We start from the raw sequence: 26,704 nt of genomic DNA, 5'->3' as shown, positions 1-26,704 counted from the left end.
TTGCCATCATGTGAGCTTCAGTGGAGGCGGTTCCCCTTACGGTTATAAGCGGATGTCAGCAGGGAGGCTGCCGACATTCACAATGACAGGAGAAAGGGAAGAGCTTCTCAAGGTGTCCCAGAAGATAACCTTCCCAAAGACCTTCACCAAGCCCTCTTTGTATCAGATTCAAGACCCCCTGGGGTCATGGTCCATTCTTGCCCTCATTACTGATAAGAGGGAGGGATTAACCCTTGACTCATTAGACCCACCCCTAACATTTAGGTCTGCTTCCCCAGAGATGGATAGGTTAAACTCCCTGAACAAAATGAGGTTCTCTTGGGAATAAGAAAGGAAAGAAACCAAAGGTCTGCCATATTAGCTGTTGCCTCAATAGCTCATCCCTCCTTTGCTATTTTGTTCAGATGCCAAGGATGTTTTACTAGGTGTGAAAGCCCATCTTTAACAGATTTCCAAACCACCTTTGTGATCAGGAAGCCACTGTTTGGGGAAGTGGCAGGTTACAATTCAAGACTTGGCTTGACATTTAAGAATGATTAAAAGTTAGATTGATTAAAATGTCCCATTTATATATTTATTCTATAAAATATTACATTCTTTAATTGTATATCTATTTATACTTATTAACATTTTATTTTTTGTGTAAAATGATTCTGTTTATATGTTTATTATATGTGTGTGTATTTAACTTGAGCTGATTTTAACTGAGGAATTATATGTCTTTACCTGCTTATGTATATTAAGACATATTTCTTCCAAACTGTTGTTTGGTTGATTTTGTGCATGTGATTTGTGTGTTTTGTCTTTATTCGTTCCAGTATGTTTTAAAGGAAGAATACCTCAAATTCTATCACAGAGTGATATGTTTGAATTGTGATTTTACATTTTTTAAAATTATGTTTTGGACCCCTTTCTGGTGACTTCAAGACTTTAAAAATGTCATTTTCCCATTGGCTTCAGATCCCACTTTGGATCTGTGGGCTAAAATGCCATGATATTAAATCATAGACACTTTAATGACTTAAATTTTGCATGAGTGATTGGCTATGATACAAGAGGGAAAAATAAATAAATTATATCTGTTAGTATTTGAAATCAGTAAGTTTTAATATATGCAGAATACAGTTTTTGGCATTAAGAATGAAACAACAAACAGATAGCAAATAGATGCTTTCTGTGTTACTGTTTATTCACAAAGGAACACTCCACTAATAAAAATACAATTTAAATTGGTTGCCCCGAGGCCAGCGTGATGAGTGTACCTAGAGAAGTTTGGCTGGGGTGAGTTAATGAGGTAGCTTCTCCAGGATGGAAATTAAGGAACTGTACCTATTCAGAATTAAAATACAAACATCATAAACAACATTGTCTGCAGTAAGTTTACCAAGAGTTTTCTATGACATTTCGTATGTGACATTATTAATGCTAATAAAAACTTTTGACTACCCTCAAAAAAATCAGTCATTATTTCCATCCTGATCCATGTAGACTAAAATTGATCCAGAAGACGGCAACTGCATTTGAGACTTGGTGAAATGAGAGCATAGCTTTACAATTCTAAGTATCATGTTGGTCTTTCTAGTAATAATTCTGAACCGCAACAACTGGCAATTCGGAACTCTTCAAAAAAGTTCATGCATGGACTCAAGTTCCGTCATGATGCAGATTTCATGTTTCATCTGAAGTGTCTGCCCTTTACTCAAATAATATGTACCTGCCCCAGGAATCAGTGTTGTTTCTTTCAAGTCTGGGGACATGTCCTGGCTCGGCCACCTTCTTCCCAGGTGTGTCTTAGACTGGTCATTTAACTTTCCTCAGCTGACATTGTTAGCCGTAAAACTGGCAGTTAAGCTCAGTCCCTAAAAACCCTTCCAGGTCTATAAATTTATGACTCTTAGATGATTGATTGCCTTTTGTATTTATTTTAAATATGCCATTGATAAAGGGGTGTGTTCTTATGTGCAAAGAAAAAATCCTAAACCAGATTTAGGATGTGGCCAACAAAGCAATGAGGTAAAGGTCTGGGTTGAATAAAGTCTTGGTGTTGTGCAGGTGACTCAGCAGCCTGGTCACACTGCCCCACAGCCAGGCTGTCAGTGGTTTGGAATCTTTGGGATTTGTCTTGCTTCGTTCTGGGTCTTACTCTGGCCTCATGTTTGTTGGCAACCTAATGACAACTTCATGTTCCTTCTCTTTCTCCCTTCTCCAATTTAAGATTATGGGACTGCAACAAACGACGTCGGGGACACCACCAACAGAAGTAATGATATCCCTCCCACTGGGGTTGCTGACACAACTGGTCGGGAACATCTCTCGGTGAGTGGAATAAATAGGTGTTTACTGGATTGGTTCTGAGCATTTTGGATATGTACATGTTAGAGGAATGTAGCTGCTTTAAGAAGACATTTTTATTATTCAGATGTAAATAGGGCATTAAAACACAGAATAGATTTTTTAATATAATAATGTATTAATTTATATTAATAGAAAAGTGATACAGGTGCTATTATAGCCTTTGGATTATTTGTTTCTCCTTTTGTACACCACTCTTAATTGTTGGTGGTTCCTATTTCAAATATCTGTCCTTTAAAAGAAGAAGCAAGAAACTAGAAGAGCAAAAAACCAGTTTTTTCATTCAACGAGTGCACCTTCACACCTGTCTCCTTAAACTTTTAATAAAAGTTTTACTATTCACCAAATGTAAGGATTCTAGGAGACTGTGGAGGGGTCTGTCTGTGGGAAAATATAAAAACATGAATGAAACTCACTCAGATCTGTCATTTAGCAGCTTATACATCTGTCAGAGATCCTAGATGTGAATACCAGCACCCAAAGTACAAACAGAGACAGAGCAATGCAGTACAGTGATAGAAAGGGTAGGGCAGGTGTTCCATTTTTTCCAGCTGGGAAATTCAGAGGAGCCTTTGTGGGGCAAGTGGCATTTTTCTGGGTCCGTGCAGGAAGGCTGGGGTTTGGACATACAGGAATGGAAGGGAAGGACATTTGGGGTTTGTGAACAAGAGCTTGCAGATGGGGAAACATGGCGAAGGTGCTTGAGTGGAGGTTAAGGTATGTGTGGGTCAGTGGGGTTGGATATGTGGATTGTGACCAGGTTGTAGGCCTTGAAACACAGTCTCAGGTGTGTAGATTTGTGGTGCAGTGAGGAGCCACTAAAGGGGGAAGTCACAGGATCCCGAGGTTCTATGGTGGGATTGGTCTGTCAGTTGCTCTGCTCAAAACCCAGCAGCTTCGTCCACTCTTTTGTTTTCCTCACAGTTGCACATGCGCAGTCCATACTTTCTGTGTACTTGGCCTCCGCATAAATTCCAGATCTGTCCACGTCTCTTCACCTCCACTGCCACATTATGGGCTAACCCAGGGTTGGTCAACTACAGCCGATGGGCCAAGTCTAGCTCACTCCCTGTTTTTGTGCTGTTTGCAGACTAAGAATAGTTTCTACATGTTTAAGTGGTTTAAAAAAAATCAAAAGAAGAATGATGTTTCATGTCACGTGAAAATGTTATGGAACCAAAATTTGCAAAATGGAGTTTGAACTTGTTTATTTAGGTATATCCTCTTGTTGTTTAGGTATAACCACTCTCTGTTTGTGGAAGTCTGGAATTTAATCATAAGGTAGAAATACTTATAGCTAAAATACTATGATCTCTATCCCATGAAAACATTAGTTGGAAACAAAGATTAAAAAAATACTCAAAACCATTAGGTAGGCTTGAGTGAAATGGTTAAGTTGATCCATAATTAGCTTTTTAAGAATTGCTACCATTCTGTTTGTATATAGTCTCTGTAGCCTATAGACAGAGTTAAGTCTGTACTTAAACCTTTGCAGAAGCATTTTCTGGGGAAGCCACTCACAACTAAAGTATCAGAGAAGAGAATTATCATATATCTTTGTTCCACACTTTTTTTGTGCTTTGTGACTTATTTGATGCTATTCTCATCTGACGTCAGAGATGGTGTCGTGGGAGGATTAGCCATATGTTTTTATTTTTCTGCCTTCATTCTCAACTTCTCAAAGAGACAGTGTAATGGATAAATCATAAGTTTTATACTTGCACAGACTTTTGTTCAAATCACAAGCTTAGGAGGTGTGATCATAAGCTGCTTATTTAATTTTTTCTAAATCTTAGTTTTATCATCATCATCATCATCCTAGCAAACATTAATTTATTATCTATTGTAGTAGACACTGTTCTGAGCCCATTATCTGCATTAACTCATTAAGGATTTATAAAAACCAATAAGGTAGAATTATTAGATTTCCTATTTTATACATGGGGATTATGAGATGCAGAGAGGTTAAGTAAGCTAAGAAGTGGTAAATCTAAATTTTATACTCAGGAAGAACCCATGTTCTTAATCTCCACTCTGTACTGCCTCTCACTGTGAGATGAGTGTATCAGCCAGGATAAGCTATGCTGCAATAACAAAACCCCCAAATCTTAGTGGCTTAAAACAACGAAGGTTTCTTTCTTGCTTCATTACATGTGTTGGCTGGGAGCTCTGTCCAGCTTTGTCCTCGTTCCAGGAGTAGACTTACAAAGCAGCCACATTTTACGAAGTTAGCATTTTTTATAACAGAGTGAAAGAGAGGAGCAGAGTGGAGCAGGGTTTCTCACCCTTGGCACTATTGGCATTTTGGGATGAATGATTCTTTGTTTGAGGGGTTGTCCTGGATACTGTAGGTTGTTTAGCAGCATCCCTGGCCTCTGTCCACTGGGTGCCAGTAGTACCCTCCCCCTCCTGCCGCCCCCCAGGTGTGACAATTGCCAAATGTCTTCTGGGTGGCAACATGACCCCTGGTTGGGAACCACTGCTTTACACTAAGATCTTGAACTAGAGGTGAAATGCTACACCCTGGCCGTGACATTAAGTCTCAGCTAGTCATATGAAGCCACCTACCCACAAGCAAGCCAGGAAGTATATCCTACAAAAAGAAACACACAGAAAACCAGAAATATTTGGTGAGCAGCGCTAATGATTACCACAAATGGGGATAATAATATCCATTTTAAGGATTATCATGCAGATTAAGTGAAACAATGAAGCTTATGCATCTTAAGTCATTGTAGACATCTAAGACAGTTTAGAGCAGAAATTGGCAAACTATGTCCAAGTCCAGGTACTGTTTTTGTAAATAAAGTTTTATTGGAACATAGTTATGCCCATTTGTTTACATATCTTACATGGCTACTGTCAAGCTACACTAGCGGAGTTGGGTACTTAGTTGCAACAGAGACTACATAGCTGACAAAGCCTGAAATATTTACGATCTGACCCTTTACAGCAAAACTTTGTCTGCTTTAGAGAATTGAACTTTTTTTGGAAGCAGGACCTTGGGCTGAGCAAGACTGGAAGGATTTACAAAGTGCTGCTTATATCTTTGTTTCAAAAATGTTAAGCTGCACTTAGAATAGATCAGCAGTGTTGGTGACAGCGAGATCACAATTTCTACTTGTACCTCTGTCATTCCCACCTCTGGGTTGAGACAGGATTCACATATACATACATCTAACCATTCCACTTGCATAACCCACACCTTGCAATTACGCTTTTAAATTTAAAAACACTTTTGGGGGGCTTATGTCATACCTATATACAAGTGCACATATCATAAATGAACAATCCAATGAGCTTTCCCAAGTGGAACGCACCCCAAAAGTGCCCTCTTGCTCCCCTTCCTGTCCGACTCACTGTTCTCAGTGTACCCTGACTTCTAAGAGCAGCAACAGCTAACCTAAAAACATCTTTTTATTCAGGACAGTTTTTAAACATTCTCTATAATAGAATAGTCAATTACATTCTTCACCAGCTTCAAAAATCATCAGTATTTTGCCACTCATGTTTCCTATTCTCTCCCTATGTCTCTCTCTTGTCTTCCTCCCAGATGAGTGGACATAATGTCTATATTTGTAAAATACCAATTGGTTACCCATTTTTATAAGCTTTAACTTATGTTTTCTCATTTGCACAGTTTACTTTATAGCAGGTCCTACCTACTTCATTGTAGGGTTGTTGAGGATTAAGTGAGTTGATATGTAGAAAGCTGTTGGGGGAGGAAGTGGCAAGCATTCAGTCAGTATTAACTGTTGGCATCTTTATTGTCGTCGTCATTACCATATGATCATAGGGAATTAATTAGCAAGGTTGTAACCAGCCTCCCTTCCCTTCTCTAGGTCTATGCTGTTGTGGTAATTGCATCTGTGGTGGGATTTTGTCTGCTGATAATGCTGTTTCTGCTTAAGTTGGCAAGACACTCCAAGTTTGGCATGAAAGGTAAGAAGGGTTGTGTTTATTTTGCTTCTTATGTGGAATCGTTTTTGGCTTATGACTAATGCTAATTACCACTAAAGAAGGAAGCAGCTAGATTTACGATGATTAGGTTTGAAAAGGCTGAAAAAATAGCAACAAGGATGTGACACTACAAATCTAGACACGGCAAAATAATGTTGATTACTCAGCACTACCCACTTTCCCATGAGGACAGTTGTCCCACAGGACACAGAACTGGTTTCTTGAGTATCAAGTGACTAATGATGATATGGACAAATATTGCTCGGTTTTTCCCTTTTGCTCTAGAAAGGCAAGTGAGGCACAGTGGCTATAGGATAGTCTGGACATGTGTACTTTGGGCAGAAAGGTTTTTCCTGCCGCACATTTGATTTCCACATCCTCAGTGGTATGCTTTTGGTGTGGTGACTGCTTCTGCAGGTTCTCGCTCTTTGAAGTTTTAACAACAGAGTTGGGAAGCAAAGTAACAAATTCTCAATGCTGGATTAAAAACTAGGGTCTAGGCCGGGCGCGGTGGCTCACGCCTGTAATCCTAGCTCTCTGGGAGGCCGAGGCGGGCGGATTGCTCGAGGTCAGGAGTTCGAAACCAGCCTGAGCAAGAGTGAGACCCCGTCTCTACTATAAAATAGAAAGAAATTAATTGGCCAACTGATATATATATAAAAAATTAGCCGGGCATGGTGGCGCATGCCTGTAGTCCCAGCTACTTGGGAGGCTGAGGCAGAAGGATCGCTCGAGCCCAGGAGTTTGAGGTTGCTGTGAGCGAGGCTGACGCCACGGGCACTCACTCTAGCCTGGACAACAAAGCGAGACTCTGTCTCAAAAAAAAAAAAAAAAAAAACTAGGGTCTATATTGTCCAAAAATAGATAGTTGCCCTTTTTTTGTTTGTTTGTTTGGAGGATTGAAAATTAATTTTTTGGGGGGGGGCTTATATAAGTATTCTTGTTATATAAAAAGTGAAGGGTTTCATTGATTTAAAATTGTTTGCTCTGAAGTTTAAACTTATGTATTGGCTAATACGTACAAAATATGTTGTATTTTATGTGGTCTCTTATGGATAGACACTAACTATTTTAAGTGTCTAAGTGGGAAAGCTGAGAAGGTTTAGCGCGTCTTAGTTGTGTTGGAGAGCAGGTCTGGTGGGTTTCTTGTATCTGTAGGGTCTGTTAGAATTACCGTTAATGTTGCTTGTTTACTTGGAAGGGAATGTTTAAGTAGCAGCAAGGGCTGGCCTCTGGGGTAGATCAGATCTATTTCTGATGTTTTCTTCCTCTCCCTTTGTTGGTGCCTGTGACCAAGATTCCCAAGCCAGAAATGAACAGGGAGGAAATAGTGGTAAATGGGGGCTTTAAAAAACCCCTAAGACTTCTCCCTGATTCCTCCTTGGCCTGCTGATATTTGACATTTCTTTAGGAGGAGAAAAGATCTTTCATTCTCCAATTATCAATAATGCTTGGGAGAGGGACTACGCTACAGTGCTTTTAATTCATCCTGCAGCAGTGGGTCTCAAACTTGACTATGAGCCCTGAGTTTCTATAGGACTTGTGAAAACGTGGATTTCTGGGCCACCTTCTAGAGTTTCTGATTTAGCAGGTCTGAATGGACCTGAGAACTGGCATTTCTGACAGTTTCTGAAGCTGCTATTGCCCAAGCATTCTTTGAGGATCACTCTTCCATGTCATTCACTACACGTGGACTACCACGTCCTCTTATGAGTGTGGCAAGGGGTAGGGGGAGGCGCTGCAGACCAAAGTCACCCACTGCCTTGCAGGTCCCCATGTCTCAGCCGACACTCTGGCCCACGCTAAGCCACTACCTACCGTGGCATTTGGATTTTCCTCATTTTTTGTCAGGTACTTCTTTCCTTAGAGGCACTTTCCTTAGAGGACATGCAGTGCATGTCCCCAAGCATAGCTTTCACTGCAAAGTACTGGATCCTAGCAGCAGAATTTCCTGTCTTGAAGGGTTTAGTTTGAGATCTTTCATCCCATGGGCTCTACACAGACAGCATGTGTCCAGGTTCTTCTGGGAGCTCAGCAAAAGCTTTGGCAATCCTTGCAGTAAAATTTAGGAGCCTGTCTCCATCCCTGGTTTAGGAAAACCACTGACAGAATTACCAGTAAATGTCAACCTACTCTCTCTAGTGCAGCAATGGAGGGGGGAAAAAGATAGATGTTTTGTTTCAGAGAAGACTGTCTTTCATATCTGACTCCTGAAAGCTGATCCTGAAGGCCGAGACTGAAACAGAATTTTCTTTGGATAATTTGGGTGTGATTACCACTAAAGCACCTACATTTTCTGAGTATGACCTGAGGGTATCCTTAATGAATTGTAAGAAGGAGTTTGCTGAACCTTGCCACAGAGCCAGTAAATGACTTCCTTCAGGCGGTAACTATTATATGTATTGCAGATTTTGTTCCCTTATTCCTAAACATAAATAAAACCGGTTTTAGAAATTTTGTCTCAGAGACTCATGTTCTTGCTTAGAATAGCTTGTTTTTCTGTTTTTAGCTCCATGTCTATCTGTGGCACGATATGAACAAAATGAGCCTGATCTGGGGTTATTGTTTTACAAGTCAGATGCGAGCGGATAATCTTTGGGGATCTAGAAATTAAGATGTGGCTCATGCATTGAATGCAAATGAAACTGCATAAAAAGTGACATTTAAACATTAATGTAAGTTAATGTACTTTAAATGCTATTAGAGCTGGGATTACCACTGAAAAACACATGTCTTAAAAAAGGGAAGAATACGTAAAAACACTGTTGTAACTTCCCGAAATAACCAGGCAATCTGTCAGTCTTGATTTCTGGGTAAAAGATGGTATGAACTGTGCATAGCCTTGGCCAGAACTAGGCAGTGTGAGAGGCCAGGGGCTGGTGTGCAGATGAGCTACTCTGAGTGTAAGTCCTGGCCTCATAAGCATCCTCCGGGGAGGTTCTAAGCCAGTCCTCATTCTCTTATACTGGAGACACATTGAGACAGAAGGATGGCGGCTGGCTCACCCATAGCTGCTTATAACTTTTTGCCCATCCCTAGCATTTCATGGTTTATCTCCAATGTTGACTGTTGCAATCCGTGGTGGAAGCCTTGAGATTATAAACTGCAGCTTAATACTGTTGATTTGAAGGGCCCAGGTTAACACAAACCAGAAACCTCTTAAGACCACAGTATAGCTGAATGCAGGTCAACTCAAGCTTTGCAGATTGACCTGATGCCCTGAGCATTATTTATGGCATTGCTTCCGTGAGAAGGTGATTTCTAAATTCCAAACTAGTGAGTTAAACCTGGGTTTGAGAATACAACCAAAGCTGTGCTGTTGACTTTGGATTTGGGGCTATAGGATGGTAAGCTCCGTCGGATTTTGTTCTGTTGATTCGCCATAAACCCAATGCTGATGGTCCAGTCTGGAACAGGAAGCACAGACTGTGAGCCCCATGGTGACGGGGTTCATATGTGTCCTGTTCATCTTTATTTACCTAGTGCCTAGCCTAGAGTCGACACTCAATAAATATTATTGATGGAATGATTGGAGAGACTTTTCAACTTCATCCACTTTAGTTTGGTAATTGGAAAAGGGCTAATATTGTGAGAATGGCTAACATGTGAACTGCTAGAGAGAGAGCAGAGATTTTTCTAAGTTTCTAAGCAGGAAAAAGCTCCTTTTCTTCTTTTATTTTAAAAAATTATTCCAGATAAGTAACGGCCACAGATAAGAAGTCACTTTGTCCAGGTTTTCGGTATGGCAGCTTTTATACACTGTTGTAAACAGTTATTTTTGTTTGAGTTTAGAGGATTCACTTGAGCTTTTCATTTTGTACATGAACATCTTCAATTTTTGCATCCCTGCCTTTGAATGTATGGCTTTGGAATATGTATCTTTTTCCATTTCTGAAGTCAGCAAAAGTATCATATTGTTGTTCATATCTTACTGATAACCTAGAATTTATGTTTCATTATTGCTTGATATAGTTTCGACTTCTTGTTGCTTGTGTCCAAAAGGCCACTGGCCCTGTTTCAATAAAGATGTCAGGAGCTACAATTTCTCCCCGTCTGTTTTCCCATGTTCATTTCTGTGCCTTTACACAGTCCTATTGCTTTTGGGTTGAATATCTAGCTACCATAATTGCAGAAGCCCCAACTAATGCCCCTGTGTTAGTGTTTGACCATCTGTATAAGGACTGTGCATATGTGTGTTTAATATGGATGCATAAAATGTGTAACAAATGTATCTAAATCTGTGTCATTATTGATATCCCTATATGTAAAGGCAGAATTTTATTCCTTTTCTTCTAACACTGCCTTTGCTTTATTTTAATTTTAGTTTTCATTGAAATAGGGCTCAAAGAATTTTCCAAAGCAGCTTTATTGCCAAAGGAATAGGCACCCAGACCTTTGAATCCTGTTGTGTTGTAACCAAGCCTTCTGTTTAGCTCTCACAATGCTTCCTGGCTCTCTCTCTCTTTATTAAAGACATAGGAATGCACATGAAGGTGTTATGGAAGCATCTAGGAGCACAGGGCTGCCAAATCTTCAAAGAGTGCTCCATGTTGAGAGGACTGCCTGTGGCATTGATGGTGTATGGGGTTGCAAAAAACTATAAGGGAACCAGCAGGGAGGAGGAGGCTTGGCAGTCATTGCCCTGGTGAAGGAGAGTTTTGGCCATCAGCTTTGTGTTACTTGCATTTCCTGGTTGATGTCCACGTATGATATTCATTCCCTAAGTACTGATGCATCCTTTGCCCTTCTGTAGTAAAATGTGTAAGTGACCCTAAGAAATCCCCGCAGAAGGCACTAGAAGAGGAAGTTTTTTCTCTCATTCAGTGTAGGTAGCCTGCACGGATTTTCTCTGCATCCTCCGATCCTTGCACGTAAATGGCCCTATCTGCGTTCGCTCCTGCTATTTGAGCCTTGGAGGTTTCCAACTAGTAAAGACTGAAAAGCTGCACTGCCTGAGGATGCAGATCCAGGTTTCCCTAACTCCAGATCCAAGGCCCACAGTTGAAGTTTCTGCTCTTATAAATGATCTTTTAAATGTCTTTCAACAGCAACCAAAAATCTGGTTATTTAAAAATAGTCATAAACATAGTGAGGCCAAAGCTAAAGAGGTTGAAGGTTAAAGCCTTTTATATGAGCTGAAAACAATTCTGGAAAGTTAAGGAGGTTGAGTTTAACAGATATTTGGATCAACTTTTAAAAGAGGGAAAATGTATCCAAAAACCAGAAACACAGTGGAAGAAACATCTGTAAGGACAAACTGTTTTCCATATCCCACCCACCATTTTCTTAAAGAAAAATAGCATTGAAAAATTATAATAGTAACAAATGAATGCATTCTTTTTCAAAATTTCAGTCAATTAAAAAATATATAAAATTAAAAATGGAAGTTCCCATCACTTGGTTCTCACGCTACCATTTCTACTCCTAGAGATAGCTCTAAGATGCATGTAGTATGTAAATAATCTAATATATAGTTTCCTTTGTTATGTCAATAGTCAAATATATAGTTTCAATTTTGGTTCCATAACGAAATTATAATACTAATCTTGTTCTGCACCTTTTTTAAGGTTAATAATTTGCCTTGTAGATCTTTCTGTATCAGTACCTAGCTGTCTACTGCATTTTTTAAAATAGTATTCCCTAGTAGTCTCATACCAGCCTACTTGGATCTGAAACCTGACTCTGCCTCTTAGAAGCTGTGTGAATCTGAGCAAGTATCTCATCCTCTCTGGCCTCAGTATTTCCATCTGTAATGAGGCAGTAACAGTACCTGCTTCATAGCGTTGTTATCAAGACAAAGTGAATTTATATAGATGAAGCACTTGAGAACATTCCTGACATTTAGTAATTGCTCTATGAATATTTACTGTCATTATGATGATGATTTGTGATTTATTTGACTTCTTATAATGAACATTTAAGGTCTTACCGTGTTTTCAGAAAATCCTTTCAAATGAGACCTTCTATATAAAGATAGATACTTGGGGGTGTATTGCTGAGAGAAAAGATATGTCTATTTCAAATGTAGAGAGATAACCTTGCATAAATGCTTTTCCAGTTTACTCTCCCACTGGCAGTATGTGAGGATACCCTTTTGTTTATTACTCTCATCCATGTTGGATACTGTCAATCTTATAGTTTTGCCAACTTAGGTTAAATGATATTTTAATTAATAATAAAGTTAAGCATCTTTATTATCTGAAGAATAAGAAGAAATATTTATTTTTATTGATATATTTTATCAATTATATATATTAATTTTTTATTGTGTTACATATTGCTCATATTTTCCTCTAATTTTTTGACCTTTTAATAGGGCATTTCGGCAAACAGAAAGATTTACCTTTTTATAAAAATTATTAAGTCCATCTTTTCCATTTAAGTTCTGTATCTTGCTGAGGAAAGCCTTTCCCACTGAAAAGTAAACATATTTAAAATATTTCTTTTACTAGTTTTACTCTGTGTTTTTTTAAACTTATCTCTTTAATCTTTCTGCAGTTCTTTTTTTTTTCTTGATTTGGTGTGAAGAAGTACTGTCTTTTTCAGAGATATATAGTAATAAAGATATGCGAACAAATTTTAGTGTGACAATCTCAGAGAGACAAATAGTACTATTTCAAATTTCTGGAATCATAAAGACACTAATAAAACAAAAATTTTAAGAATTTAGCAATTAACTCTTTCTTTGTAAAATAAGTAGTAAGCTTTGTTGCTTCTTTCTTATAAAATGGGAATATAAACTTCACAAAATAGTGTCAGAGAAAATAAGTTTTCATAAGAACCTTTTTAAAAACTACCCTCCTCCTAGCTTCAGATTGAGCTTAAAGTCTATCTTAGCAGAGATATACTTAAGTATATCTTTCTAGAGAACAGAATTTGTCAATACCAATGAAATAAATCTTCAGAAACTTCATAAAAGACATTCAGTCAAAAGAATCACTGAGTAATTTACCAGGTTGAAAATGTATCTAATGAAAAGAATTAGCCCATGTGTTCTTTTCCCGTTGTTTGGAGATGCTCTAAAAAGCTTTTTGCCATGTGTTTGTGAGGTGAAGATCTTGTTTCCAAAGTCTCTTCTTTTTGTGCCAGCATTTGGGTTATGCCTATCTGAGAACAGAAGACGCTTATTCTTGGTAGCATATTGAAAATGTATGTCGAGCTTTTCAGAATTGGCTACAGTAGGCCAGACAGGAAGCAGAAGGATCTGCATCTCTCCCTTTAGCCTCCTAAGTGAACTTAACGCTGTTTTAATCGCCTGTCTTACCTGGGCATTCCCACATGCCTGGTGAGATTCTGGGGAGTGTGTGTTTGCTTTGGAATTAGAAAGTACATGGGCTATTCTTTAGGGACTCTCCATGCTGCTAGTTTTACTAAAAGGTAAAAGAAATTTGATTTTGTACTTAAAAGTCAAGAAAAATTGTCATCTCTTCTTCGGTCTTCTGTGAACTTTGAGCTAAATTTTCCTCAGCCTCTGCACATAGATCATGACCTGCTTCAAAAAGGACTTTCAAAATGCAGATTGCCTGGGTTTCCTCTTCTTCTCCCCTTCATTTCTCTTCCACCTTTTATTGTTTTTCCTGACGTTTTGTCCCACATCTATGTGCTTCTTCCTCACTTCATATTCTCTCCTTCCTCTTTGGTTTTCTTCTTCCTCATTCCTAACATCTGATTTTAGTGGACAAGCTTTTCAGAGTTTATGAAGAAGTCTTCATAAGTTATGAAGATAATAACTTGGCTTAAATTCTAACATATGCTTTGATTTTATCTGACTTTATTTTGGGCAAGAATACTAAATGACCATGGGAATACTTTGAGCTCCAAATCAGCAGACTGTCACGTGGCACTTGGGAAGACAGCCTGTTTGAATAACGCACATCCTTCGTGTTTGTAAGTTGTTAACTCTTAAGTCCTCAACCTTAGGAGCATACAGGAATGTAATATTGGAGACTTATGAATCCAACAAGCTTGGGTTTAAATCCCAGATTTCCCACCTGCTAGCCATCATTTTGGGAAAATTTTAAACTCTAAATCTTAATGCCTCTGGTAAATTGAGGGATTAATACCCATCTCTCAGGTGATTCTACGAATTAAATCAGTGCTTAGTTTAGTGTCTGGCTGTTTGAACTAATTCTGTAAGAGGTAGTTATTCTTCAGATTTATGTTTTAGTAATACATCATTAAAGAAAAGATTATGAGGAGATTCCTGTGTGAATTTATATTGAGTCTGAATTACACAAAAATGTCACAAATGTACGTAGCGTGCATTAGTGTTTCAAGGTTTATTATGAGATAGTTGAGTTTATAGAAAAAAATTGTAATTATAGAATGTCTCTACTTTATGGGCCTGAGTCATAAATAAAAATTTGCTGAAACTTATGCTTATTTTAAGCTCTTCAGTCCTTAAAGATACTACATGTGAATTATTACAAGTTCTTAATTTTATTGTCCTTTGAACAATTCCTCAGTTTAAATTGTTTTGGGGTTCATGAGAAACCTGTTTGATTGATAGGTTGATTTGGTATGTAGGTTTCAGCATTTTCTTTTGGGAGGAACATTTACTGAAGGAAAGGGGCAGAAAGGGCAGAGGTGGGATGGGGATGGGGCCCCAGAACCCCATTAGCGTAGATCTAGAAACATGAACTCATGAGAACTCCTAATGTGCCTCCCTTTTGCATGGAGAGGATTTCAGTTGTTAAAATGCTTTCTTTTATACAAAAATATGGTTTAATTTTGATGTATTTACAGCCCGCTAGCGAGGAAGAGAGGGATTCTGGAGAAATTAAATTCTTCCTTATGTCATGGATTGTCATCGATATTATTATACACATAGACCAAGACACTGCGTTTCCTGTGAGAGGAGCCAAGGCTTGCACAGGAGAATGGCAGTGGAGGATCTTTGTTTTTATCAAAGCATCCGCAAAAGTAGAAACACATTGGCTTTTTCTGTGATCATCTGGGAACTTTAGTGGGGACAGAGAATGAGAGTGAGAAGGAGGGGGAGAGAGAGAGAGAGAGAGCAAGTGAGCTCGTTGAGCCAGTGACCCGATCTCTGTGAGTCTTTTGTGAGATATTAATTTCCTGAATTGAAGACAGAAGAGTCATCTCAGCCCAACTAGTGACAGCGTAAGGAAGGAAGGGGAGTTGAGCTCAGGGCTGGGGGTAGTGTGGGAGGGGAGAATGTTAGGAATGAAGTGGTGGTTCTGTTTACAGCTGTGGTTGTCAACTTCAGCAGTCCTGGCAAGACTTGAGTGGTGCCAACCACCCAGCTGAGCCTTTCCCGCACTTGCTTCCTGGATCATCTAAAAGAAAATTACATAGAGACCAGAAATAATAGCATGGGACTAAAAATCATCTGAGCTGTCCCTTCAGCTTTAATATCTACCATCCTGTTACAAAACCATTATGTAAAATCACACTCACTAAAAACGTCTGCCATGAATGTTGGTGAGATCCCTTATTATTTTGGTATGTAATAATGTAGTCTTTTTGTTGTTGTTGTTCTCTCCACTGTGGAACCACAGTCTCCTTACCGTTAACATAGGAAGCATTGTGTCTGCATGGTCAGCACTAAATATCCTTGGATATATTTTCAAACTGTGGTCATCTCAAGAAAATATTGCCTCTAAGTTAATAACAGAAGGCTTATGTGATTTAGCTGGCATGCCCAGTGACTCTGTTTACTATTAATTTGTATGTAGCATGCATCCTGGTAGGGGTACCTTTGACATCCCAGCTTGGGAGCCAAAAGGGGCAGCCCTGCCTTAGCTATCTCTTCCTGGAATGGTATGGGTTTCAGGGAGCAGTTCAACAACTGGGCTGTTTCCTGACTGTTTTTGATTCAGACTTCACAGCATGGCTTTGTCATTTGATTTGAAGTAAATCCTTGGAATATAGACTTTTCCATTTTGAAATGCCACCTATTCTATAGCCCAGATACATAATTTCTGAATTATATACATGTAGCCATTCCTCTGTGAGTATGGACAATTACAAGGTGATTGTAGGTGTAGACTTATATGCATATCCCATAAGTATCTGTCCCTTACATTATATCTTGGTTTTCGTGTGATGTTGTGACCGAAGGTAGAGAAATTGGTATTAATAAAATGTCTAGGAGTAAATTGAAAATGGAGCAAGCACATAACTCAGGCATAGATGGTAAGATATGTGACTTTATTTTTCTGTGCCTTAATAAAATATCTATTTTAGCCCCTTTTGGACTGGGAGTTAGTTTTCTACTATTCCAGATAATCTTAGACAATTGTGTGTAATCAAAAAAAGCTCAATGTTTTCTCTTCCAGTTCAGGTCTTCCCCTCTCCTCCCCCTTTCCTTAAATTGTATTTCTTTTTCTGGGGGGTTGGGGGGGCAGTGGAATGTGTGCTTCAAGTTGGTGAAGTGCCATGGCATGGGAGGGACATATACATGGCCTTGGTGGTCATTTCTGTATGTTGGTGGCTGTCCATCTTCCCACCTGTCCTTGGCCACCACCTGTGCAAGTCACAGGTGTACCAGCTTGTGGTCCAAACCAGGTTCTGCTGCCTTCACACGCCTCTCAGCAAAGGTGTCCTTCAAGCTTTGGGGACACAGAAAATGCTGAGACTGACCCCAGCTCTCTCTGCCTAGGCACAGTGTGCAGAATGTGTCTGCGTGATACTTTGCTTTAGTGCACTCGTGCCGTGCAGGCTTGGGATTTCTCTGACTTCTGGACACCTTGTCAGCTCTTCCCAAAAGGGGGGACTCAGGATTATTATTCTTTTGAATCCCTCAACCTGACTCGAGGCTCTGTGTGTCCCCAGCCCCCAAACATGATCAGGGACAGGGTTATAGGGCTCTTCCTGTCTGTATCTAATTTTTTTTGTCCCCCCTCTGACACTTCCTATTTCCTATGGGGACAGAAAGAACATGAGAAGTGGTTTTGCCTGATTTCATCTTCTTACACATTATTTTCATCATACATGTGGTTCTTATATTTTTCTCCAACTTTTTATTATGAAAGTTTCAACATGAATAAAAGTTGAAAGAACATTAACAATTAGCATCTGTATACTCAACACCCAGATTCAACTTCTTTTTAACTATTTCACTATTTAAAAGAAAAACAACTTGCTCACCTTATGTTCCATCACTCCGAACTTCTCCAGCATGTTTCTCCTAAAACTAAGGAGACGACATCCTAAAAACACAGCCACAATACCATTATCACCACACTCAAGGAAATTAAAATAACTCCTGATAACAGTTATTACCTAGTCTATCTTAAAATTTTCCCAATTGGCCAAAAATATCTTTTATGGATACTTACGTTTCAAATCAAGATCAATGCAAAGTTGACGCATGGCATTTGGTCATTGAACTTCTTCGGTCCCTTGTAGTCTAGAACATGACTTTCTTTTTCCTTGTTTTTTCTTTTTCCTCCTGACATTGACTTTTTGAAGAGACCAGGCAGTTGTCTTATAGAAATGTCCCTCATTCTGGCTCTGATTGTTTCCTCGTGGTGCTCTTTAACTTGTCATTTATCCTCTGTATTTTCTGTAAACTGCAACCTATTTCTAGAGGCTTGGTTAGATTCAGGGGAAAGGTTGTGGAAACAGGAGCATCTCAGAGGATGCTGTGCACTTCCTCTGGGATCACATGTGGAAGCACATTGTGCCGGCTTGTGGCACTGTCAGCACAAGTTGCATCACTTTTTAAAGATGACGACCATGAGATCTTTGTGTTATAAATGTAAGTTTTTCCCTTTGGAATCGGTAGGTCATTCATAGGGTGATAGTTTGACATCTTGCAAATATCCTCTTCTCCCAAAATTTGAATGTAATGGGCTTAGCATCCTTTCCTAAAAGTTATTTAATTTCTAAGGGTTGCACAATGATGTTTTTCTAATCCAATTGTTCCTTCTACATCTTGGCCTTCTTCCAGTTAAAAAAAAAAAAACAAAACAAAACAACGCACATATCAGCCTTGGCCAAGGATTTCAACTCTTTCATTCTAGTTCTGCCTTGATGGCTGTCCCTGGAGGCCTGAATGGATGCCTGGTGTCCGGCAGCCTGGGTTGGGGAGGCTCATGGGGTTACAGAAAAAGTTATGGTTACAGTGTTACACTACCAACAATGTTATTTTATTATAAGAGTATGATAAATCTGAAAGCTTTCAGGATTCCCTGCTGCATTTTGTGGTTGGTATCTTTCTTTGATATCTCAGTTGCTATTGGGAGAAAAGTAGTATACTATTTGAAAATTCAAATGATGCATTTTTAGAGGGAGTAAAGACATTGTGGGAATTCTTCTATTTCCCATCATCACGATGGTTAAACACTTAAATAGAACCCATCCATGCTCTTAGCATGGTGTTGCTTTTGGCTGGAAAAACAAGGCTAAAACTAAGCTTTTAAGGCTTCAAGATTTTGGGCTAGGAATAGAGCACCTGGCCTTCCTGCTGTTTGACCTCCCAAGAAATTACTTGTAGCATTTTACCATCTTGGTTTGAATTAATCTTTCTCAAACCACTATCGGTGGTGGTGGATCTAATTATCCTGTGACCAGAGATCCTTAAATGTCTTTTTCTATCTGTATGCTTCACCTGTCTTATTCTCTCTCTGTTTTGGAAGATATTCGATTGCCTGGCACCTTTGGGGATCTTCTATTCTCTTTCCTCTTTCTTCCCATACTGCTCGTCTCTCTCCTCTGGCCCTTGCTGGTGTGAAGTCGCATCTTCTGCATGCTTCCCCCATAAGACCCGGGAATTCGGTTCTTATCAAGACTTCATTTCTGTCATGTAATTGTTCCTCTTTATGAACTGGCCAGTGATAAATATTTATTCATGTCTGTTTTCTCACCCACCACCTGATATGCTTATGGCTTAGCAAATTCAGGGAAACTAAGATATTACCAGCAAAAAGCACATTTGAAAAGACTGATCTGCCAGGTACAGACTTGCATAATGGAAATCTATAAGTGGAAAACAATGGCCACATTTTGGATAATCCCATTCACTGGCGTAGGTTCTTGAAAATCAACAATTGTTAATTTTGTTGTGACTTCTCGGTTCTCTCACTAGCCAGCATTTTATATTACCTAACAAATTTTTATTCATTTCAAAGGTTTTTCAGCTACAAAACAATGCATGGAAAAGCAGAAAAGAATTATAATCAGATTCTGAATTTTCAGAATTCAAATATGCCAAGTTTAGGATATGCCAAGTCTGAACAACTTTGTTCTATCATTTTAGGACTGATTTTAGCAAATGTTTCACCTTGAAATGATAGTTCATCGTAGATGTTTTGTAACGGCGGTAATTGTTCAGGATTTTGAGGAAGACAGTCATCTTAGGCTACATCCTCTACCTTCCTTTTACCCCACCCCCATAGGTAGTTTTTATTCATCTCCTGAGCTCTTATAATGTCCTCAGAGTCCCTGAGATGAAAGACAGTTCCTGACCCCCACTGGCAGCTGTTGTGGTTACTCACTATTCACTTATTTAAAATTGGAACACATATCTAGGTGCAAAAACTTGAAGTGCCAGTTTATCATCAGTGTTCTCTCTCTGTTGGGCTCCTCAGAAATCCGTCATGACTTTTGTTTTAACGTACCTGGTTATATGGTGTTTGTAGGTGTCAAAGAATGCCAGAGCTGGATGGCAGTTAGAGCAGTACAAACAGATTTTATCCAGGACCGTTGCAACAGGGAAAAGAGACCTCAGTATGGAACTAGGCTCAATTCTGAATATGGCATGGACAAGTGGGAATTTTTAGCCAAGAAGCAGGGGTGGGGTGTCAGTGAATGGAAAATTACTAAGTGGAAGCATTGGGGGTAAGGGAGTTTCTGTCTAACTGACCTAACAGGATTCTTGATGAAGACAGGCCAGGGTGAGCAGACACACCTGGGTGAAGGTGGGGGATGAGGACCCTACTCAGATATCCAGGGTGATCAGATTTGGAAAATAGAGGCTTTTGGCTAAACCAACTTAGCAACTCTTACTAAAACTGGACAGTACAGATGAACTTGGAAATGTGAAAGTCAGGCCTAGTTGACAAAGAGTTCAGGACGGCTGAGTAGAGTTTGGTCAAGGAGAGAATCTTTATCTAGTGTTCCAGATGTGCTGACATAATTGCCTTAAATTTTAAATTGCCAAATTACAAACATCATTGGAAACTTTTAAAAAGGCTGTGTGTGGAACTATTTATGACCCTCAAAATTAATTGCATGTGTTATTTAAAAATTATTGTTGATATTTCATATTTCTATAGGTATTTATAATAATATATTAGTTAATCCTCAGGTGAACTGATGACCCAGTCTACCTACCCAGTTGGCTATCTCAATAAAATCCTTGAACGATAACCTGAAGTCTCAAAGTCAGCATTCCCTTCCTACAGATAAGGATGTAGAGGCATAAAAAATTGTATTTCTTGAATTAGAAGAATTCATTTGAGTAAGGCAGAGTTCTGAATCTCTGTACCATAGATTTGTGCTAACCAGGTACATGGAAGACACAACTCAATTCAAATAACATCCCAGGATCTCTGAGTGATGTGGTTGGTCAATTGCATACGCGTGTATGGAAGACCAAGGAATTATTGCTGCCAGTTTTTCTGCTGGCATTTGAGGAGTTGGTCATCACCCTTTCCAATCCTTTCAGTCTGAGCAGGGTCTGTGCCCTCGCTTAGTGACTGGCACAACTTTTCTTCAGCAGAAAATTGCAACCATAATAGGATGAAGGGCTCATTTTTTGATGCCTGAGGGCAAACCTTCAAAATGGAATCTTATACTCCTAGGCAATATTGACTTCAAGCTTAGTTCTTTATAAATAACCAAACGAAAAAAAATGAATTGATTTAAACATCCTTTGTTTGGTGATGAGCGCACTCCAGCGATCTAATGGAATAGCCGATGGACACGCTTCCATGCCCTTTCCTTGATCTGCATTGCTTAGGGTCCTCAGGGTCCTGCTCAGCCACCCTCAAGCGCCCTCTACTGGTCTGTGCTGTCAGCCTGGAGGACTAGCCTGGAACTGGCAGAGCTCTCCCAGCCCCAGCCCCAGCCCCAGTACACACACACACACACACACACACACACACACACACACACTGCTGAAAGCAGAGCATCTGGGAGTTAGGGACCCTCCACTCGCTTCCCTCAATCTCTGGCCAGCCTTTGCAATGAGTAGTGGGGGAGTATGAAAGCTCACCCTCTTGTCTTAAGGCTGGGAAAACTCCATGGTATAATTTATAAGTTCTCCTCAGGGTCTGCGGTATAATTTACACACCAGAGCTCCCTGTAGGAGCAGGCCGAGGCTGAGACTTCACCCGAAATGGCAGCCTTTCTGGGCTGCTTCTTCCCTTTCCGCCTCCCCCTCTCCTAGGAGCCCTTCCTTAATAAATCACTTGCCGTGAACACTGCTCTGTGGGTCTGCTTCCAAGGGCCCAAGGCACTGTTAAGAAATTAAATATATAATTTGACGCTTTTCATCAACACCCTTAAAACTGTTTTTAATCTTTGGTTTGCTAATTTGGGTTACTTGTGTGCAACTGGGGGGATCTTAAAAGTCAATTAACGATTGAAGAGAGGTATGCATGACAGCTGCCATTTGCTGAGGAGGCCACCGTGCACCAAGTCCTTAACACATTTTTTTCTGATTTTTATAGTAATGTAGCATTTTTAAGGATGAGTTCATTAAAGTCCAGAGAAACTTACTAATGTGCCCAAGTCACAGAGCTAGTAATTGGTAGAATCGAAGTTCAAGTCCAGATTTTCTGGTTTTAACACTTTGCCTCTTTCAACAGCTACCCTGCCCACTCTTTTCCCCTCTTAGGGTATTCAAATGTCTATTTCTAGAGCTGTCAAGGAGGCAGTCCAACATCAAAGTTCATGACTTACTCAAACTGGAGGAGACTGGCTCTTTAGTAACATAAAAAATACACTGTAAAGCACCAGACTTAATTTCTCAGAATGGGGGTAATTGAAAATAATTTCTAGTAAGTGCTGGAGTCAAGTTATGTCAATGTGTTGTAGACGGAGAGACGTTTGTGCAATTTTTGGCAGAACCTAGGTGGTTCATAGAAACACAAATTATTGAGCAGGTGACAACAGGACAGGGCATTAGGAATGTGCTTTGGGAGCAGGAGATGGAAGTTTCTTTTCTGGTTCTCCCTCTGGGGTGGTCATGCTCAGTGCTGTGACTGTATTGTACCATGATGCTATTTAGAAAATGACTTTCTCAGCCCCTAACTGGACCACAGTGTCTTGAAAATCCTAACTCATCTCATAGGAGTTATCAGTCTGTTTCACAGAGAGATCCTTTAAAAAATGAAGGGATGATGGTGATGATGCCACAGCCATCTAGATGGATTTTCAGCCAGCATCTGTGTTGGGCCCTGTGTGGATTATTGTTCATTGCTGACACAAGTCCTGCACGTGTGAAAACTTCAGCAAGACTACACAAAAGCCGTAGCAGAGACTTTAACATTTTCTGCATGGTGATGTCATCAGCGCTTACCACAAACCGTAGCTATTCTCTCTTCCTGGAGTGTTGTTCCTTCACCAGGCAAAGGCCTGGTCATGTCTTACTTTTCTTTCTAAGATGAAACTCGGGCATCACCTCCAGGAAGCCTTCTCTGATCGCCCCAACATGGACAAGGTCCCTTTTCAGTAGATTTGTATTCCTATGCATAACCACCCACTTACCATACTGAAAGAATATGTTTGCCTATTAATCCTCCCACTAACCTGAAAGCTCCTTGAGATCAACAATTCTGTTTTATTATTTCTGTGTGCCCAGTTCTTGTTGTGGTGCATGGCACAGAATTAACTCTCAATACATGTTTTTATGAACTGAACTGAACTATGATGAAAGAAGAATGCTCCATGTCTTTTTAGTATACGTGATTTATTCTTCTTAAGTTGTTTCAAAGCCATCCAAGTAACTTAGGCAGAAGAAATACTGGAGAAATAGAGCGGCAGTGGAAACACTCAGACTTGGGGTGAGGGAATCTGAAAGAGAGAGGAATGAGGATTATGTCTGGGAGGCTGGGAGACGCCTGATAGCCAGATAGCATCTGAGGGCCACTTGGGGTGGAGTTTAAGGTGCAAGAGTTATGATGAAAGAGAATTGGGAAGAGTGCATCTTTCTGTGATGCTAAGGAATAAAATGAAAGAATCTATTTATTTTTTATTTTTTATTTTTGCATTTGAGGCAAGATAGAATAGCAAAAGGAACATGGACTGAAGTTTGCCCCCAAGCTCCACTATGTTCTTTTTCTGTGTCTCAACCTCTTGGAGTTTCGTTTTCTTTATCTATAAAGTGGGCACACCAGCACCAAATTCAGAGATTTCCAAGAATGACCTAAACGTTAATAAGATAATGCCCAGCAAATATTTGGCATTCCATAAAGTTCCATAAAGTTTACTTCATAGGATAGTGGGGTAAAATAGGAAGTTTGCAGCAGCAGAAATGCATCCATTTGTTTGTTCTTCCAATAAACATTTTACCGAGTGTGTACGGCGTGCCAGGCATGGGGGGCCCATGTGTGTAGATGATGACCGGTACAATGTGCCTCTAGAAGTTTAAATCTAGAAGAGGATAAACTTACCCCAGCAGATGATATGGTGAGTAATGTAAAAAGCCCCACAGAAGAGGGGAAGAATTCATTCTGGCTAGAGAAGTCTGGGAGTTCTTCACAGTGGAGTCCACCCTCAAGTGGGGTCTGAGAGGATGAGTAGGAGTTCGCGGCACAGACGAGGCGGGGAAGGAAGCGCTGTTGCCTTCGGGGACTCGAGGTTCATGCTGGGGTGGTTTGGATACCGATGGACTGTAAAAGATGAGAGGACCGTGGCAGGAGATGGTGGAGAGAAGAGCCAGGGCCAGGGTGCGCAGGGCCTTCCCGCCTTGCTCTGGAGTTGGCAGTCGATTCCGAGGGGACAGAAAAACCACTGAATTTAGAGACTGATAAGGAAATAGTTATGTTTAGAGGCTTACGATGTCCAAATGTGAAACGTGATCATGTTTATACAGATTTCTTGGCTCCTGCGAAGCCTTTTTTACTTTCTTCCTTGATTTGCTGTTAAAGTCGGAAGTGATTAATAAAGCTGTTCAGTAGCATAATAACATTACTATTTTTTTTAAAAAATTCTGGTCTCATGGCTTTCATGTTGTTTTAATGCACTCTAAATCCCTGCATGGTCATGCTTATTCAATAATTAAATTTAATTAAATTTAATTAATAAATAATTTAAATGTGGAATCCATTCATTCCCTCAACAAGTATTTATTGAGAGCCTGCTCTGGGCCAGCCTGTTATATAGACCCTGAGGACCGATAGGGGCCCTGCCTGGTGGAGCCCCCGTTTCAATGGAGGAGATGAAGGAGACTAATGAAAATATAAGGGCTCTAGAAATTCTGGCACGGGAGGAAGTAAGGGGAGTCCTCTGTTAAGGAAGTTATGTCTCCACCTAACTACAGTGAGTGGGCCACTGGGGAGGGTGTCCCTATTTAGAAAATTTGAAATCTTATGTTTTTTCATTGCTGACTTTAACCTTCTTGGAGTCCAATAGGTAGTAGGTTCTCGTTCTTTCTCTCTTTTCTCCTCTCTCTCTCCCTCCACCATACCACCATGCATTGGGCATATCTGAAGTCAGTTGCAGGGAATGAAATTCTCCACACTGTAAATATTCCTTTGCTTGGACTTCCTCAGAAGATTGATGATAGCTCGTTTCTAGTTTCTAATCTAGAAATCAAGAGAATTGGATTTGAGAATAATGGCATCTATTAATATTTTCTCCTTTGGCTCCAAAAAGAACACTTAGCTATGTTTTTATTTTTTTTATTCCTACTCGGTTTTGGGCTAAGCACTTTACACATTTAATCTCACAACTCCTCAACACGGCTCTGTAAAACGAGCATCATTATCGTCTTCACTTTTTAGCTGGGGACACTGAGACTCAGGGAGATTATGTCACTTGCCCAAGGTCATGCTCCTCCTAAGAAGCAAGGCCAGGTCTGACTCAGGACTGCCGTGCCCTAACCACTCTGCGTTCCTGCCCCTGTCTCTGGCCCGGCCTCGTTTCTTCCTTTGTTTATTCTCCTGTGACCTTTTCTGTCTCAATATTTCCTTTCTCTCCCGCATTCATTTGGCAGACGTCATCTGTCGGGTCTAACCACAAACACACACAGGCTGGTGGGCAGCCACTGGAGGGAATATTCAGGCTTAGAGTGGAGGAGACCAGACAAGTCCCAAGCGCTGACACACTGAGGAAGGGAGGAAGGCAGAAACGAGGGCCAGTGGCTTCATCTCCAGCCGTGGTTTTCAGTAAGAAGGGTGCAGTTCCAGTCGGTCCTTAAAGGACAGGGGTTAACATCAACTGAATCTGAACGAACAGGATGGAGAGGGGTCAAAGTGCTCTGTGCACTTTGTCTCGCTTAGTCCTGTCAGTGGTACCGTGTGGTAGCTGTCATTGATGCTTTCTGCACATGAAGAAACTTCAGGCTCAGAGAGGTTACGTGAGCAGCCCAAGGCTGCAGGGGTGTTCCGGGTAGAATGATTTCAACAGAGCAGCTTGGCTCTGGAATCCAAAATCTCAGTGTTGGAAAGAGCTCACTTTCTTTTTTTTAAATTTTTTTTATGATCTCATATTCTGTGGGTACAAATATTGTTAGGGTTACATATCCTGCCCCTGCCCCCCCTCCCCACCCAGCCATGCAAGAGCTTCAGGTGTTCCCGAGCACCACTTGGAGCTCACTTTCTCAATGTGAATCTCAGAACACTAGCTGTGGAGGGGCGGGGGTGGTGTGGGGTGGGGAGGCTGGTCTCAGCAGCCCAGGGTAGCAAGTGCGACATTCCACAGCCTCTCTGAGGGAGTCCCATTCTACATGGGCATAATAAAGGCTTGAGACGGTCCCCAGAAGCCTCTGAGCACTATTTCACCCAGGATTTTCTAAGCATATTTGGCCAGAGAAATCTTTTTGAAATAGACAGCCGCCGACATGATGAGAAGCGAACACATGAAGTACTGAAATACATCTTGCTGTCTCCCAAGTTCTCGTTTTGGTAGAGAGAGAATGAACAGGGAGAGGATAAGAAGGAACAAGGAAGACGAAAAGGAAAAGGAGTGAGACAATGAGGAAAGAAAAAGAAATAAAGGAGCTACTCAAATATTTCCCAGTAAAATTCTAAAATAGATTTTCTGTGTTTCTTTTATATCTGAGCCTTCTCTTTCTTGTGCTTTTCAAATTGACCCAAAATGTTTCCCCAAGTGCATGAGATCAGATAGAAAGCTTAATTTCTTTGGGCTGATGACAGTCTTAAAAGATGGTCCATGAGGCTGAGTGAGGCTACCTGTGCAGGTGGCCAATCCCTGACACCAAGATGGGAGAGCTGAAAGTGGCACAGGGCTGGGAGAC

At 40.3% G+C, this 26,704-nt stretch overlaps 1 protein-coding gene across 7 annotated transcripts in view; it reads left to right on the top strand.

The window, feature by feature from the left end:
* Positions 1-26,704, top strand: part of NTRK2 (neurotrophic receptor tyrosine kinase 2) — a 345,071-nt gene that overhangs the window by 66,071 nt on the left and 252,296 nt on the right. For all 7 annotated transcript variants that reach the window (XM_076008574.1, XM_076008573.1, XM_076008571.1 and 4 more), the window contains 2 exons: positions 2,216-2,316; positions 6,195-6,294. In XM_076008574.1, coding sequence (XP_075864689.1) covers positions 2,216-2,316; positions 6,195-6,294 — 201 coding nt within the window. The remainder of the gene's footprint in view (positions 1-2,215; positions 2,317-6,194; positions 6,295-26,704) is intronic.

Source organism: Microcebus murinus, chromosome 12 (assembly GCF_040939455.1).
Source record: "Microcebus murinus isolate Inina chromosome 12, M.murinus_Inina_mat1.0, whole genome shotgun sequence".
NCBI classification, from domain to species: Eukaryota; Metazoa; Chordata; class Mammalia; order Primates; family Cheirogaleidae; genus Microcebus; species Microcebus murinus.
The sequence above is the reverse complement of the archived record's forward strand: the minus strand, read 5'-3'. Positions and strand labels throughout refer to the sequence as shown.